The 14280-nt window shown below is 46.5% G+C and overlaps 1 protein-coding gene across 1 annotated transcript in view; it reads right to left on the bottom strand.

Annotated features, from left to right (window-relative positions):
* Positions 1 to 8548, bottom strand: part of GNAL (G protein subunit alpha L) — a gene marked incomplete at both ends in the record, with an annotated part of 127898 nt that extends 119350 nt beyond the window's left edge. Inside the window, one exon of the mRNA XM_080920036.1 lies at positions 8203 to 8548. Within this exon, the coding sequence (XP_080776162.1) occupies positions 8203 to 8548 (346 nt within the window). The remainder of the gene's footprint in view (positions 1 to 8202) is intronic.
* Positions 8549 to 14280: the final 5732 nt, after the last annotated feature.

The raw sequence follows: 14280 nt of genomic DNA, 5'->3' as shown, positions 1-14280 counted from the left end.
AATGAGCTAACCATGGATCGGTCATGTAGACTGTGGCTCACACACACACACACACAAAAATGATCTAATGATGCTTAAGAAAAAAATAGTTGGGGCTGGAGAGATGGCTCAGTGGTTAAGAGCACTGACTGCTCTTCCAGAGGTCCTGAGTTCAAATCCCAGCAACCACATGGGATTTGATGCCCTCTTCTGGTGTGTCTGAAGACAATGACAGTGTACTTATATATAATAAATAAACAAATCTTTAAAAAAAAAAAAGAAAAAATAGTCTTGCTGGATGTGGTAGCACATACCTTTAATCCCGGCAATTGGGAGGTAGCAGGCACATCTCTGAGTTGGAGGACAGACAGAGCTACACAATAGACCCTGCCTAGAAAAATTAGTATTCAGGGGAAAGGTGGTATTTTTATCTTATTCTAGAAATTCATAATACCTGGCCACTATGGGAACCAGTGTAGGCTCTTGTAAGGCGTCAAGGAAATGAAGTCAGGGCATGCACTCTCTGTTTTAATTGCTGGTTAGGACACAGTTTTGCATTTGCAATTCAATATATGAGCTATATATTGAATTCTAATCCTCAATGTTATTTTGCCACAGAGTCTAAGGAGGTCACTAAGGTGAAATGAGGCAAGATTCTAATCTGGTAGAGCTGATGTCCTCATAAGAGGAGAAACAGCAGAGAGCCCCTCACCTACACAGAGAGAAAACATTTTAATAGCGAATGTGAAGGATGCTGACCGCAAGCCCAGGAATCCACATCAGAAAAGAGACTTGTTGGCGTCTCCATCACAGATTTCCTGCTTACAAAACAGAGTTATCTCAGATCCCTCCCTACTGCCTGTGACAGCCACTAACCCCTTCCCCAAGGCCACATGTCCCAATTCTTACCATGCTGTTCAGAGTTGACTCCATCCCATTCATAGCCCGCTCTTGAATATGACAATGTCCTCTATTCCCAAAAGATGCTCCCGTATCTCTATCCCATCAAGGATCTTCACTGTTCCAGTGAGGCTCTCAGACAATCCTCGGTAAAATAACCTGTGACATTTATCCCACGGGGACAGGGACTATATAAACAGTGAGGAGTGGGATAGGATTTAGGTGTAGGTGTTTGTGGTGTTATTGGAGAACCTTGGTGAGTGATATATGGGAGAGAGTCAAGCCGTCTGATCCACCTTATGGTACAGCTAGGCCTTGGGATGACATCCTGGCCTGAGTAGTTATTGTGTGTGGGGATGAGAGCATCCTCAACATAGTGGGCCAGTTCAGAGGGGGCATAGAAGCATATGTACCTTTCGTGAGTAAGATTGTGAATGTTGTCTCTGTGTTAGTTGGGGTTTCATTGCTCTGAAGAAGCACCATGACCAAGGCAGCTCTTATAAAAAATTGGATTACAGTTTCAGAGGTTCAGTTCATTATCATCAAGGCAGGAAGCATGGCAGCATCCAGGCAGGCATGGTGCTGGAGAAGTAGCTGAGGGTTCTACATCTCGATCTGAAGGCAGCCAGGAAGTGTCTCTCTGATAGAGCCTGAGCATAGAAGAGGACCTCCAAAGCCCACTCCTACTGTAGGGCAAGTAGGCTGTGCCACCAGGCAGAAGAACTGGTAAGGTTGGGTGAGCCCAGACCCTGGGAAGCTCAGGGACTTGAGATGAGCGGGAGTAGAGATACTCCCTACCCTTATCTGTACCTGCTCTGGAACATGTAACCATAACACCCCATGGAGAGGACATTGCAACACTTGGAATCCTTCCTCATGTTCTGGGGACAGCATACCATGGCAGGAACTGCCAACAGTAGGCCAGGATGGAGACATCTCAGAAGCCCATAGTAGCTCCTTGTAAAAAGGATGGCATTTGAGACCCCGAGAAGCAGGAGTAACATCTCTTCAGGGGACCCGACATCTGGAATAGGGGACTGCCTGCAGTAGGCTGGAATGGAGACGTCTCAGTAGACCTTGGCAGCTCTCTGTAAAACACAGTTCTTTCCATTCTAACCTTAGCCCTGGACAACGGCTGTACAGATTTCATTTGTGTGTGACTGCTTTTCAGTTGGCCTTGGTGTGTATAATTATTCTATTATATCTGACATTCCTTATTCTTTCTCCTTCTGCACTGGTGAATTCTGTGAAACTAGATGTTCCTTGATGTGATGGTTCTTAAATAATTAAAAATCGAGGTACAGGGGCACAGCACAGTATCGTGGTCCAGGCGCGTGCTGTGTCCTCTCAATTAGGAAACAATGCAATAACGATACAATGGTAGTTCCAGATTAATAGTTGATTTGCAAAGAAAGTTTGAAGAAGTTATTAGAAAATGAATTAGGGCCAACATTGGGACCTCAAGAAAGGAAAAAAAAAGTTAAAGCCATGAAATGTTTTGCATAACATTTGAGAGTGATTATCTCTGAATAAGTAAGCATAGAATACATAAAATCTTCACAGTAAAACTAAGAACACGGGGACTCTGAGGCGAGTCACTGTGTGCAATGTGCGGAAGCAGAAGCTGGTGGAACTGCTGAGTTAAGGGTTAACTTGATTCTTTATGGCAGCTCTGCCCATGTCATTTATCATTAGAGCTTCATAAGAAAATGCAAGTAGCTGACCTCAGACTTCTGAAGTACAGTAAGTCCTAAGTTAATAATGATAAGTTTGCAATTATTATTATTTTGGCCACAGGCCTGGGGATAGGGAAAGCTCAAAACTTTGGGGAACAATTGTAATTCTTAATTCTTTGTGGGATGTGGTTATTCTTTTGAATTTGATTTGGCAATGATTATCTAATGTCTTTTTTTTTCCTACCTGCTCTTGGAGTATCAATAAAAGACTGGGGCAAGAGAAAGACTAGAGAGCATGTGTGAGCATGTGTGAGCATGTGTGAGCATGTGTTAACATGTGTTAACATGTGTGAGCATGTGTTAACATGTGTTAACATGTGTGAGCATGGGTGAGCATGGGTGAGCATGGGTGAGCATGTGTGAGCATGTGTGAGCATGTGTGAGCATGGGTGAGCATGTGTGAGCATGTGTGAGCATGGGTGAGCATGTGTGAGCATGGGTGAGCATGGGTGAGCATGTGTGACCATGTGAAGAGCAAATAGAGTGAGTTAGGTATGCATGAGAGGGGAGAGAGAGAGAGAGAGAGAGAGAGAGAGAGAGAGAGAGAGAGAACATGAGAAGATCATGTGAAGAGTGAGTATGAGTAAAGAGAGAACGTGAGGCGTGTGTGTGTGTGTGTGTGTGTGTGTGTGTGTGAGTGTGTGAGTGAAAGGGGAACACAGAGGTGTATAGAAGTGTGGGGGCTCAAGAATAGAAAAGCATACAGGTGGAAAGCAGAGTGTACTAGAGAGTGCAGAGTGTGGGCAGTCTCAAGCTGCGAGCGGGCGAGCAAAAAAGAGCAAAGAGAGGGAGAGAGAGGGAGGGAGAGAGAGAGAGAGAAGAGAGAGAGAGAGAGAGAGAGAGAGAGAGAGAGAGAGAGAGAGAGAGAGAGAGAGAAAGAGAGAGAGAGAGAGAGAGAGCGAGAGAATTTAAGCCTTGAATAATTTTCTGTCAGTTTGTGTCTGAAAAGTAGTCTGCGCTTATTTATTATGCACCTTCCAGATATCCCTGCTTCCAGTTCAGAACTCCGATCCTGTGTTGAGGCTGGACCCCAACCCACACCCATGCAAACAGAGTATCACCGACATCTCAAACTGAGCCAGTAGGAAACACCTACCCTTAAATCCCATCCCACTCCTGAATGTTTCTTTAGTCCCTGTCCACATGGAAAAAAAGCACACAAGTTATTTCCCAGAGGATCGTCTGAGAGTGGCTGTCTTGACTGTAACACGTGGGGAGGACTTCTCTCCCCTGAAGAAGCTGGATCCTGGACCTGCCTGGCTGGCCAGGCTCATGCTGCCTCCCATGATGCTGTGGTAGCTTATCTGTGCTACCTGTCTCATGCAGGCCACCTAAACCTTGTCGCTTCTCTTCTAAGAGCTGTAACAGTCCCTGCATTCCCTGCCAGATCAGAGCCTTATGGAACCTATTCATTGCTGGAGGACAGCAGAAAACACCCCATGCTGATATACTTTCTCCAGCAAGGCTACACATTCTCCAATAAGGCCACACGTAATAGTGCCATTTCCCATGGGTCAAGCATATTCAAACCAGCACAGTTCCTAATGTGGGCTCACAATTTAGGATCATTAAAGCAATGGGCAAGCAAATCACTAGCAAACATAGGAGCAAGAGAACCAATTGGTCAAGTCCTTTCTAAATTGTAACAAATGCCAGCAACCTTTCTGTATATAACCAAAATCTACTCAAAATATATAGCCATATCAACCTGATGTAACAGTTTAAAAAATATTATTGTTGTGATTTACTTGCTTTTTTCAAGGCTGGTGCTGGAAATTAGGGCCAAGTACCTGGTTTTGCTGTCGATGGTCTTGGGTGGAAGATACAATGTATTCCACAAAATGAGTTATCAAGGGAATGCCACTCACCTTGATGCTTATGTCCAAACTGTGCTACGCTATGAGGTAATGTCTTTAGAGAGAATAACCATAAAAAAATGTGCTAAAGAAATATATGCCTTAGAGCCCTCCAGAGAATTCCTCAGAGGCCGTTTCCCACTTCTCTCTTACAGAGTCATCCTTTTTTATTATAAATCAAATGCCTTTTGCTTCATATATTTCTGATGGTGGTGCTTCTGGGATTGAACCCAAAGCTTTACACTTGCTAAGTCTCATTTCTGTTATTTTTAGGAGCTACATCTGACTAGTCAATCACACTGAAAAACCTTATGCTAGGGGCTGGAGAGATGGTTCAGTGTTAGCATTTGGTGTTCCCATAGCAGACTTGAGTTTGATTCCCAGCACCCACATGAAATTTTGTACCTGTCTATAATTTCAATCCCAAAACAGCGGATGCCATCTTCTTGCCTCCAAGGATCTTGGATGTACATGGTGCACAGAAATACATGCCAAAACTCCATGCATAAAAAAAAAAAAAAAAAAAAAAAAAAAAAAAACCTTGTTAGTCACAACTCATGGCCTTACCTTACTAACTTATTTCTTGAGACCATAATCCTCCTTCTTTTGAGCTTTGAAAATAATGATCCATTAAACAAACTGGAAGTACGTGTGAACTTTGAGCTCCTGTTATTTCAAACAGGTGGTAGCAAACGAGCTGTATCAGGCTATGAGACAGTATCTTTGAAGAGTACAGTCGTTCAAAATTTGTTACAAGCGGTTGAAAGTTAAATTGCCTTTCAAAAATGTATTCAGTGCCCATGTCTGCCACTATGGTTCAAAAATAGGCATGAAAGCCTAGAAATCTAATTTTGTATCCTCAGGCCCTCTTGAAACATTTGCTTCACCATATTCTAGTAGTTGGCATGTGGAGCGGAGCTCTGATTCTTTGTGCTCTCCTCCTCTGAGGTGATTGTTGCGTTCCCTTTTGGTACACCGTAGTTAACTCTTCATCTGAAGTTTGGTGTTCGCCTACAGTTTTAGTTACCAAGGTTAACAGTGGTTAGAAAATACTAAATGAAAAATTTCAGAAATAAACTACTTGTGAGTTTTCAATGACCCTTTCAATTAACACAGTGATTAATCATCTTGTGCTGAGCACCCCCCTCCCGCCTAGGAGGTGAGTCATCCTTTGTACAGAGTAGCAACGCTGCGTATGCTACCTGCTTCTTGGTCACTTAATAGTTACCTAGTTTTGATACACTTTGATATTTCCAAGTAGCTCTAATACCAGTATGTTATTGATAGGGGGTGTGAGAATGGGCTAGGGTACTTTCTGTATTCTGTAACACGGGAAGAAATTGGTGTATATACTTTTAATGACCTGTTTGTTCTAAAGACTCTGCAAAGACTTGACGATTTCAGACATTAACCAGATCCAGGGATCCAAGAGGAGCCCCACCCCAGATGTTAATGAAGATTAGAATGAAAGGCAAATATGAAGGGTGATAACAAAAGAGGCATGTTCATCATGAATGCCAAGTCTTTACAACAGCATAAAGACTACACAGGAAACAGTTTCCTCTCCATAACAACTCTTGGCTGCGGTTGAAAAGCCGAGACCATTTCCTTAGGTGCTAACTTGCCAGTGACCTTTTCAGGTCACCGGTCCTCTGAATGGGGTGCTGGAAACATCTGTGTGTCTGGTTACGTTCCTCTGAGGAGGCATACAGCACATATGGCACTCCAGCATTTCGGATACACAGAAACTCGAGTGTCATTCACCTTGATTTCATTGCTAAGATCCTGCGTCACCCGACAGCACCATAAGAAAGGCTGGTACAGCCCTGTACAAGGTTTGGAGAGGAGCCATACCCATATGGCACGCATTACAGGTTATTGTTTGTAAGTATGCTGTTAGTTGTTAGTCTCCGTTGTGTTAGTCTAATTATGTTGTTGTTAGGTGAAGTTGTACCCAGTTTACACACTAAGCACCACAATAGGTGTGCATACATGCACAAAGCATAGTATGTAGAGGGATCTACACATGATCTCCATTATCCATAGTGACCTGGAAATGTATCTCCTGAAGAAAAGGTAAGGCTCTCGTGTTTATATTTTGTCTTTTGTTCCAAAGGAAAATTCTCTTTGTTTTAGAATTCATATATTTCATTGTGATACATTAGCTAGTTTTGTTTTTCAATTATTCATTCTTAAAACGGGCGAATCCATTTAAACTTAATACTTGTTCTTGAGATTTTAAGAACTGGGTACAATTTTTTAAAAAGATTTTTAAATTTATTTTATGTGTAATAAAACACACACTGTAGCTGTCCTCAGACACACCAGAAGAGGGCATCAGATCCCATTACAGATGGTTGTGAGCCACCATGTGGTTGCTGAAAATTGAACTCAGGACCCCTGGAAGAGCAGTCAGTGCTCTTAACCACTGAGCCATCTCTCCAGTCTGGGCTGTGTACATTTTTAAACCAGATTTTACTTATGGCATAGTCCCCTACACATGGCAGACACTAGCCATTCTACCTGATAGCTCACAAAACTGGATCGGATTCCGACATCTTCATTTCCCCCCTGGAAATCTAAAAGGCAACAGTAGAACAAAGAATTTATGATTCAGGGCCAGTGCTTGCCCCGCCCAAGGACTTGAGTTCCATGCCTGGGAACCACAAGTTGATAGGAGAGAACAGACTCATATAAGTAGTCCTCTGACCTCCACACACATGTGCTAACACACCCAAATAAGTGTGAAAAAGTTGTAAAAACAAAGCAAATACTTTATGGCTTAGAGGACGGAGAGAGGTCCTTGATGCTCATGCATGAAGACCTGCATTTAGATCCCAGCATCAGAAACGCCCTGCAACCTCAAAGGCTTAATGGTTACATATCTTGGTCCAGGTTCAACGTGAGACGTTGTCTCCGAGGAGCAAGGAGGAAAGCGATAGAGTCCCAAATGTCCTCCTCTAGTCTCTGCTATGTGCAGACACACTCTGTACACAGGCACACGGAATTCATGACCTGTTTCCCCTTCCATCACACACTCCACCTATAGAAAATGTGTTCTAGTTGTTAGTTAATAAGAGCACACTTAGGCTAAAACTCTGAAAAATACCAGCGGACCTCCAACTGTTGGCACGTTCACATCCATTTTATTATGGTTGGTGAAGGGTTATTGAGGCTGGGGGCGGGATACGGGGTGGGAACAGACAGGCCAGACCACTCTCTTTGTGCTGGTGCACAAAAAGCAAGCACCCACAGGGCACCCGGTACATCATATAACACTAGGTGGACCAGGATGCTGTTTCTCAGCGGCCAGCACCCTTCGCCTATCCCAGCTCTGCTCCGAAAACTGTGCTTTCAATAAAAGCTTTGCGGTCTAGCTAAAAGGCTTTCTAAGTCTCCTGTCACTGGTGTTCTTAGAGCAAACTGGGCTGCCTGGCAGGAAGGAAATGGAAGGCTAGGATGAGCCGTCCCGGTGGAGTTCACGCTGCGGAAATCAATGGATCAAGGGCGGAAATTTCCCAGAGAGGCTCATTAATTAGTAATCGGCGAGCTACTGGCCCTCGGTCACAAGGCATGGAAGAGAGCGAAATCACTCAGAAGCGTTCTGGCGACGAAGCCATTTAAATGTCAGGCTGAAAGTCATTCTGTCGGCAGTGTCCACGCCTGACATTCCCCAAGGCAGGGTCCCGCCCAAATCCCCCCAGCTCCCGCGCCCACCGGTGCAGACCTACCCAGCAGCAGGAGCCGGTGCGTCTGCTGTAGGTCGCGCTTCTGCTCGCGCAGCATGCGGTCGATGCCCCGGCTCACTTTCCTCGCCTCTTTAGCCGCCTCGCGCTCCTCGGCTCGCAGCTGCTCCTGTCGCCGGCGGCTCTGCAGCTCGACTGGCGGCCGCGAGCTTTCGGGGATCCGGCCGCCGCCTCTCCGGAGCGGGGTCTCCACCGGGGCCGGGGCTGGGATCGGAGCAGGGGCCGGGGCGGCGCTGGGCTGAGCGTCCTCCGCGCACGGCTCCGAGTCCTCACAGGGGGCGTCCCCTGAGCTCCCGAAGAGCAGCGGCCGTAGGCTGTAGCACAGGCCCATCGGGGCGCGGGGTGCGGGCAAGTCCCCGCGGGTCAGACCGGAGCTCCCGCCAGCGCGGGAGGCAGCGCTGCACTCGGACCCCGGGGGGCCGGTTTTGGGGCGTGGCTGCGGTAGGTCCGGCCGGGGAGCCAGGGCCCCTCACTGCCCCGAGGGGCCATTGTGCATCCTCCGAACGTCCTGGGCGCGAGCTTGCACCTGAGAGCGCCACGAGCAGGCGGAGCTGACCCAGCAGCCCGGCCTTGGCCAGCCCGGCCCCTCGTTACCGTAAATGCTGCCGCGCATCTGCTCCCGTTACCGTAAATACCGCCTCCTATGGCAAGTATTGGTACCCTGGCTGCCTATCTAAAGTACCGGGCAGAACTCCTTGCCCTGTTGCAGGGGTGGTTCGGTTACCACTAGCTGGAGCTGAGACAGAGTCCAAGCGACCCACGGTGCTAGAGCAGGATGGAGCATTGTTAAACGCTGTTGAAAATGTTATTTGGCCGAACTTTCTATGAATGAGCAAAATAACCAAGGGCGGTTGATCTTTGAGTAGCAATGGAGAGACCCTTTCCTTAAGCTTGGCAGCTTGGAGTTGGGAAGATATTAAACAGCAGTCCCCGTCTGATTGCCAGCCTGTTCTGTGCACTTGAAAGCCCCATGACACACACAAGCAGTACGGATAACGGCAACCGAAGCAATGGCTCCCGATCCAGAAGGCCTTGCGCCAGCTGTGACCACTGCAGACAACCCTTACCAGCTTTGGGAGACAGTATCTTCAGCAAAACAGGTTTTGGCGACTGTTAGATGACCTGAAAGCTCTTCTCAAAACAGTGCCATGAAACTGGAGGCTGTGCTGGGATCGGTGCAAACAATTGTTCACTTACACGATGCGTCCTTTCCATGTCCTTCTCTGGGCTATAGAAATAGATGGTTCGGCCACTTTTCATGTTGTCCCGATGGTACTGTGACATTAGGTCTAATAATGAAAGATTTCCCGAACGTTCTTTTCTTGACTGCATGTGATCTTTACCGTGGATACAGCCAGCTTCGGCAGAAACAACAGTGGCAAAGCTTAAGAGCTGAGGCCCAGTGGCAAGTGAGAGGGGGAAGGGCAGTAGCAGAAGGAAGGCAGAGGTGGAAAGTCAGGGCTGGAAGGAGGAAGGCTATGAAAAGTGAAAAAGTAGAGGCTCTGGGGTCACTGGAGCTGCCCGCCCATAGGGCTGAGGACCCTGGTACGCCATGGCTGCTTCAGAGCTATAATTTCATGGTCACTGTTGGGTAGAACTGGAGAGTCTCAAGTTCTCGAGGACCCTAACACTAGCCGGCACTAACCACTGCTGACTTCGGCTGTTGTTGTTACTTAAGGGCAGAGAGTATCACTGGACGAAGAGTGCCAAGCAGCTGGCAGTGGGGCCCGGGGAGGGAGGGGGGGGCAGCAAGTACGCCTGGAGCCAAAAGTCTCTGACTTCTAAGGCCTGGAGCCATAACTCAAGTGTAGAAGAAGGCTAGAGGGTGAAGACTTCTTTTATAGGAAAAGATGGAGGGAAAATTACTTTTAAAATTTAGGGTGATTATGTCATTTCCCTTCTATTTTTTCTCTTTACAAATTCATGGCGTCTCTCCCCCCCCCCCCCGCTTTCTCTCTCCCTCCTCTCTCTCCCTCTCTCTCTCTCTCCCTCTCTCTCTCTCTCTCTCTCTTTCTCTCACACACACACACAATTCACACACACACACACCTAAATATATAGCTCCCTCAGTTCTCCAGTAGCATGCTTAACACCTCCCTACGAACACTAGCCAACAGAGATGAAGCTTCCTTCCAGGTCAGTGGTACTAGCTCAGTTTCTTCACGTCCTGTGACTCAAGCATATGATGTCTTCAGCAGTAGGGTCCTACCATCATGTCTGGAGGTGTAGCCACGCCCACCAATAATAGCTTGTAAGGTTTGGGGTGCTTTTGGGACTTTAGAGATCAACAATTCCAAGAGAAGTAATGTACCCCTGGCATTAGGCTTTCTGTTAGCTTAGGAGCCTTCTGGCTTCTGCAGGTATCAGGTATGCACGCGGCGCACATATACACATACAGACAAAACACTTGTACACACAAAAGGAAAATCAATCTTAGAGACTTTATTGAAAAGAGCTTAAGTGTGTGGGTTGGTGCCCGTGAGTGTGCCTGCCGTGGGAATCAGACCCTCTAGCATTGGAGCTATAGGCAGCTAGCTGTATGCTACCCATTTGGGTGCTAGAGACCAACCTTGGGTCTTCAAGATTGGCTCTCTCTCAGCCTCTGGTCATCTCCCCAGCCTCAAATGCTTAGCTTTTGTCAAAGCGTTTGAAATTTTGACAGGCAGTGGATTTTGTATGGACTCTGTCCTTCTCTAGTGTTTATAATAACTTCATTTCCTGCTTTCAAAGCATTGGTATTTCATACTGTGGGTTACGATGCGTGTGTGTGATGATAATCGTCTTTCCTTCTTTCTTTCCTTTTCAAGACAGTGTTTCTCTGGGTAACCATGGCTGTCTTAGAACTCTCTCTGAGGACCAGGCTGGCCTCAAGCTCACAGAGATCTGCCTACCTCTGCCTCCTCAAGGCTGCACTACCACGTTTCTTTTTAAGGCTTCACCTCTTGGTTTCCTGCAGTGTAGAAACTTGTTTTGGTGCTACTGGTGATACTGGTGTGGAAAAACCTAAATAAGCTCTGCTAGCTCTCTCTCTCTTATTTCATGTTTTTGGAGGCCACACAGCTGGCCATGTGTTATCCTCATGGTTTTGTTGACACCTCTCTTGATCAGAACGCTGGAGCTTGTAATACCCATCAACATAAATGCCAATGAACAGAGATAGGGGCTGGAAAACCTCACTTGTTCTGAGGGTTTGCAACCCTAGATAATGTTCAGACAGCAAAAGGGCACATGTGACAGTCAGCCACTCCAGAATTCAGTCTTGCCCCTTGGGCCAGTCGGTCAACCCTACCTGAGGTCAGCAATGTCAGCACCTCTTCCCTTACCTTCAACAGACAATGTATCTCGAATTACAGTTATCAGAGGTTTATCATTGTTTCATAGTAAGCTATATGGTTGTAGGCCCTGCCACCTGCCAAGAGGAAGGCAGACAACATAAATGAAAATGGACCCATATGCCTCAGGACCCGATGCGAATGCGCACTCAGCACACATCTCCCTGGAAGGCAGAGGTCAGAAGGATTCAATACGCCTTTTGCCAAATACGTCTGGCTGTTTTTATTTCAGTTAAGTGGTGTGTTTGTCTCCCCCGAAGAACAGAGGACTAACCATTAAAAACATCTCTGGCAGCTACATAGAGCAGCAGTTCTCTACCTTCGGGTCCCGACCCCCCACAGAGGTTGATGACCCTTTCACAGGGGCCTAAGATCGTTTGAAAACACACATTTCTGGTGGTCTTAGGAAGAGATACTCTGCTCCTTTATCAGTCTCCAGGCGGGTCTACATACATGCAGATACTCCCGCCTACAGTGCTCAGAACTGTATTCAAGGGTTGGAGTTTTCAATTCCATTTGGATATCTAATGATCTCTAGACATCTTTACCCCCATGTAGAACATCTGGGGCATCTCTCTAGCAAGCGCCACTGCTGTTGGTACCTCCAGGAGCACAGCCCACTGACCCATCTATGCCTTGTGCAACCATCCGTCTTCCAGTGATTCTGTTTTGCAGGTTTTCAACAGAAAGAACCTTGTGTCCCACCTAGAAGGACTCCACAGACCTGTTGAGGGCAAACTCCTAAAACATGCATAAGTTTCAGCTTACGGCTGAAAAAAAAATCTGAGATTGCACACACAGAATTCTTATATTTAAACTTCTGACTTAATAGAGTGTGACCCATTTTGAAGGTTGTCTAGAGTGGTCATACCAACAGTGGGCCTAAAGAAACATTGTTTATCCCATGTATTTTCTCATGCTGACAGAAATCATCAGAGTGATTTTGTTTCCCGATCCTGGCCATCAGGGAAACCATTTCTCTTTAGCTCTTCTCTTTTGGGTATTGGTTTTTCTGTGAGACCAGCTCTCGGATCTGGGTTTACTAGACGAAACAGGTGTTATGGTCAGCGAGTAGTAGGGCTTCCTTCCTTCCATCCATCCATCATTCCTTCCTTCCTTCCTTCCTTTTCTTTTTTTTTCTTCCTTCCTTTCTCAAGCTCACCCAGGCTAGACGCTTTTGGAAAAAGAAAACCCCCATTGGGAAAATTCCTGGAGGCAAATTTGTGGTGTTCTTTTCTTGATTATTGATCTATTCCCCACTGTGGACAGTTGATACTCCTGGGTGGGCGTGGTCCTCAGTTGTCTAAGAAAGCAGGCCTATGAGCAGTGTTCCTGCCCTGAGCCTGTGTCTTAGCTCTCCTCAGTGATAGACTTTGTAAGCTGTGAGAGGAAAGGAACCCTTTCTTTTCTAAGTTGCTTTTGGTCATGGTCTTTATCCCAGCAGCAGAAAGCAAACTAGAACAAGAGGAAAGGGATAAATAAAGTATTGCTTTCAATCGCCCTTCCTTGTAAAAGAACCAATTCTAAGGCCTTGCTTTGCTTCTCCACAGGCAACTAGAATCAACAAGAACAGAGGCCTCATTTTCTTGCAGCCAAGTATGCCAGTCCATTTTTATCTATGTTGTCTGTCTTAGTCAGGGTTTTACTGCTGTGAATAGACACCATGACCAGGGCAACTCTTATAAGGACATTTAATTGGGGCTGGCTCATGGGTTCAGAAGCTCAGTCCATTATCACCAAGGCAGGAACATGGCAGCGCCCAGGCAGGCATGGTACAGGAGGAACTGAGAGTTCTACATCCTCATCTAAAGGATGCTAGCAGAATACTGACTTCCAGGAAGCTAGGATGAGGGTCTTAAAGTGACACACTACACCCACAGTGACACACCTACTCCACACTTACTCCAACAGAGCCACACTTTCTAATTGTGCCATTCCCTGGGTCAATCATGTACAAACCATCACACCATGCCTCATCATATGTCTACTCATGAGCTTCTGTGTTCACAGCATCTCAAGTAGCACTAGGCAGGTATGAAGTACCAGGACCACACCTCCTAATTGTGCCACTCTCTGGGCTGAGTATATACAAACCACAACATTGTCTGTCTTCCCCTTGCTCCTATTTAAGGCTAGTCTCTCCTATCCTTCAGGGCACTTGTCTCTGTTGTCCTTCTCTCTTCTGTCCACCCATAGTCCTAGCAGGAATTCAAGTCCTGTTGACTCCTCAGCCTCTTTTCTGTCAGGCACTGTCAGAAGTGGCTTAGGTCGTGCCCTTGTCCCTAGCTGTCAGACCTAGTGGTTGCTTCTGGAGCATTCTTGAGCTCAGCTGCATTTGGTCAGTTCTTGGGACTTGCCTTTGTAATGTTCTTTGGGAAAGATCTCTCCTGAGCCTTTTCTTCTCACGGCCCTTCCTGGTCACCTGGATGGCTTCCACTTTTGTGCCTTATCTCTGAGTGAATCCCAAAGCTTAGCTCTGAGCCCTCTTCTGTTTCCAAGCTGTAGTTTAAATTAGGCCCTTGGTAGGAATCCTGCCCATGTAGTCCTTACTCCGGGTTCAGGACTTCTATAACTAATGCCTGGACATCGACCCTGGGCATCTAGTGATCACCTCATTTTCATACACGCAAAGTCAAACTCATGCTCCCTATGCATAGCCTCTCTCTCTCTTCAGCAGCTCAGATGGGAAGAGCAGCATGCCGGGAGGGGAAGCTCCTGACTTCTGCCTCCT

Source organism: Micromys minutus, assembly GCF_963924665.1.
Source record: "Micromys minutus genome assembly, chromosome: 8".
Lineage (NCBI taxonomy): Eukaryota > Metazoa > Chordata > Mammalia > Rodentia > Muridae > Micromys > Micromys minutus.
The sequence above is the reverse complement of the archived record's forward strand: the minus strand, read 5'-3'. Positions and strand labels throughout refer to the sequence as shown.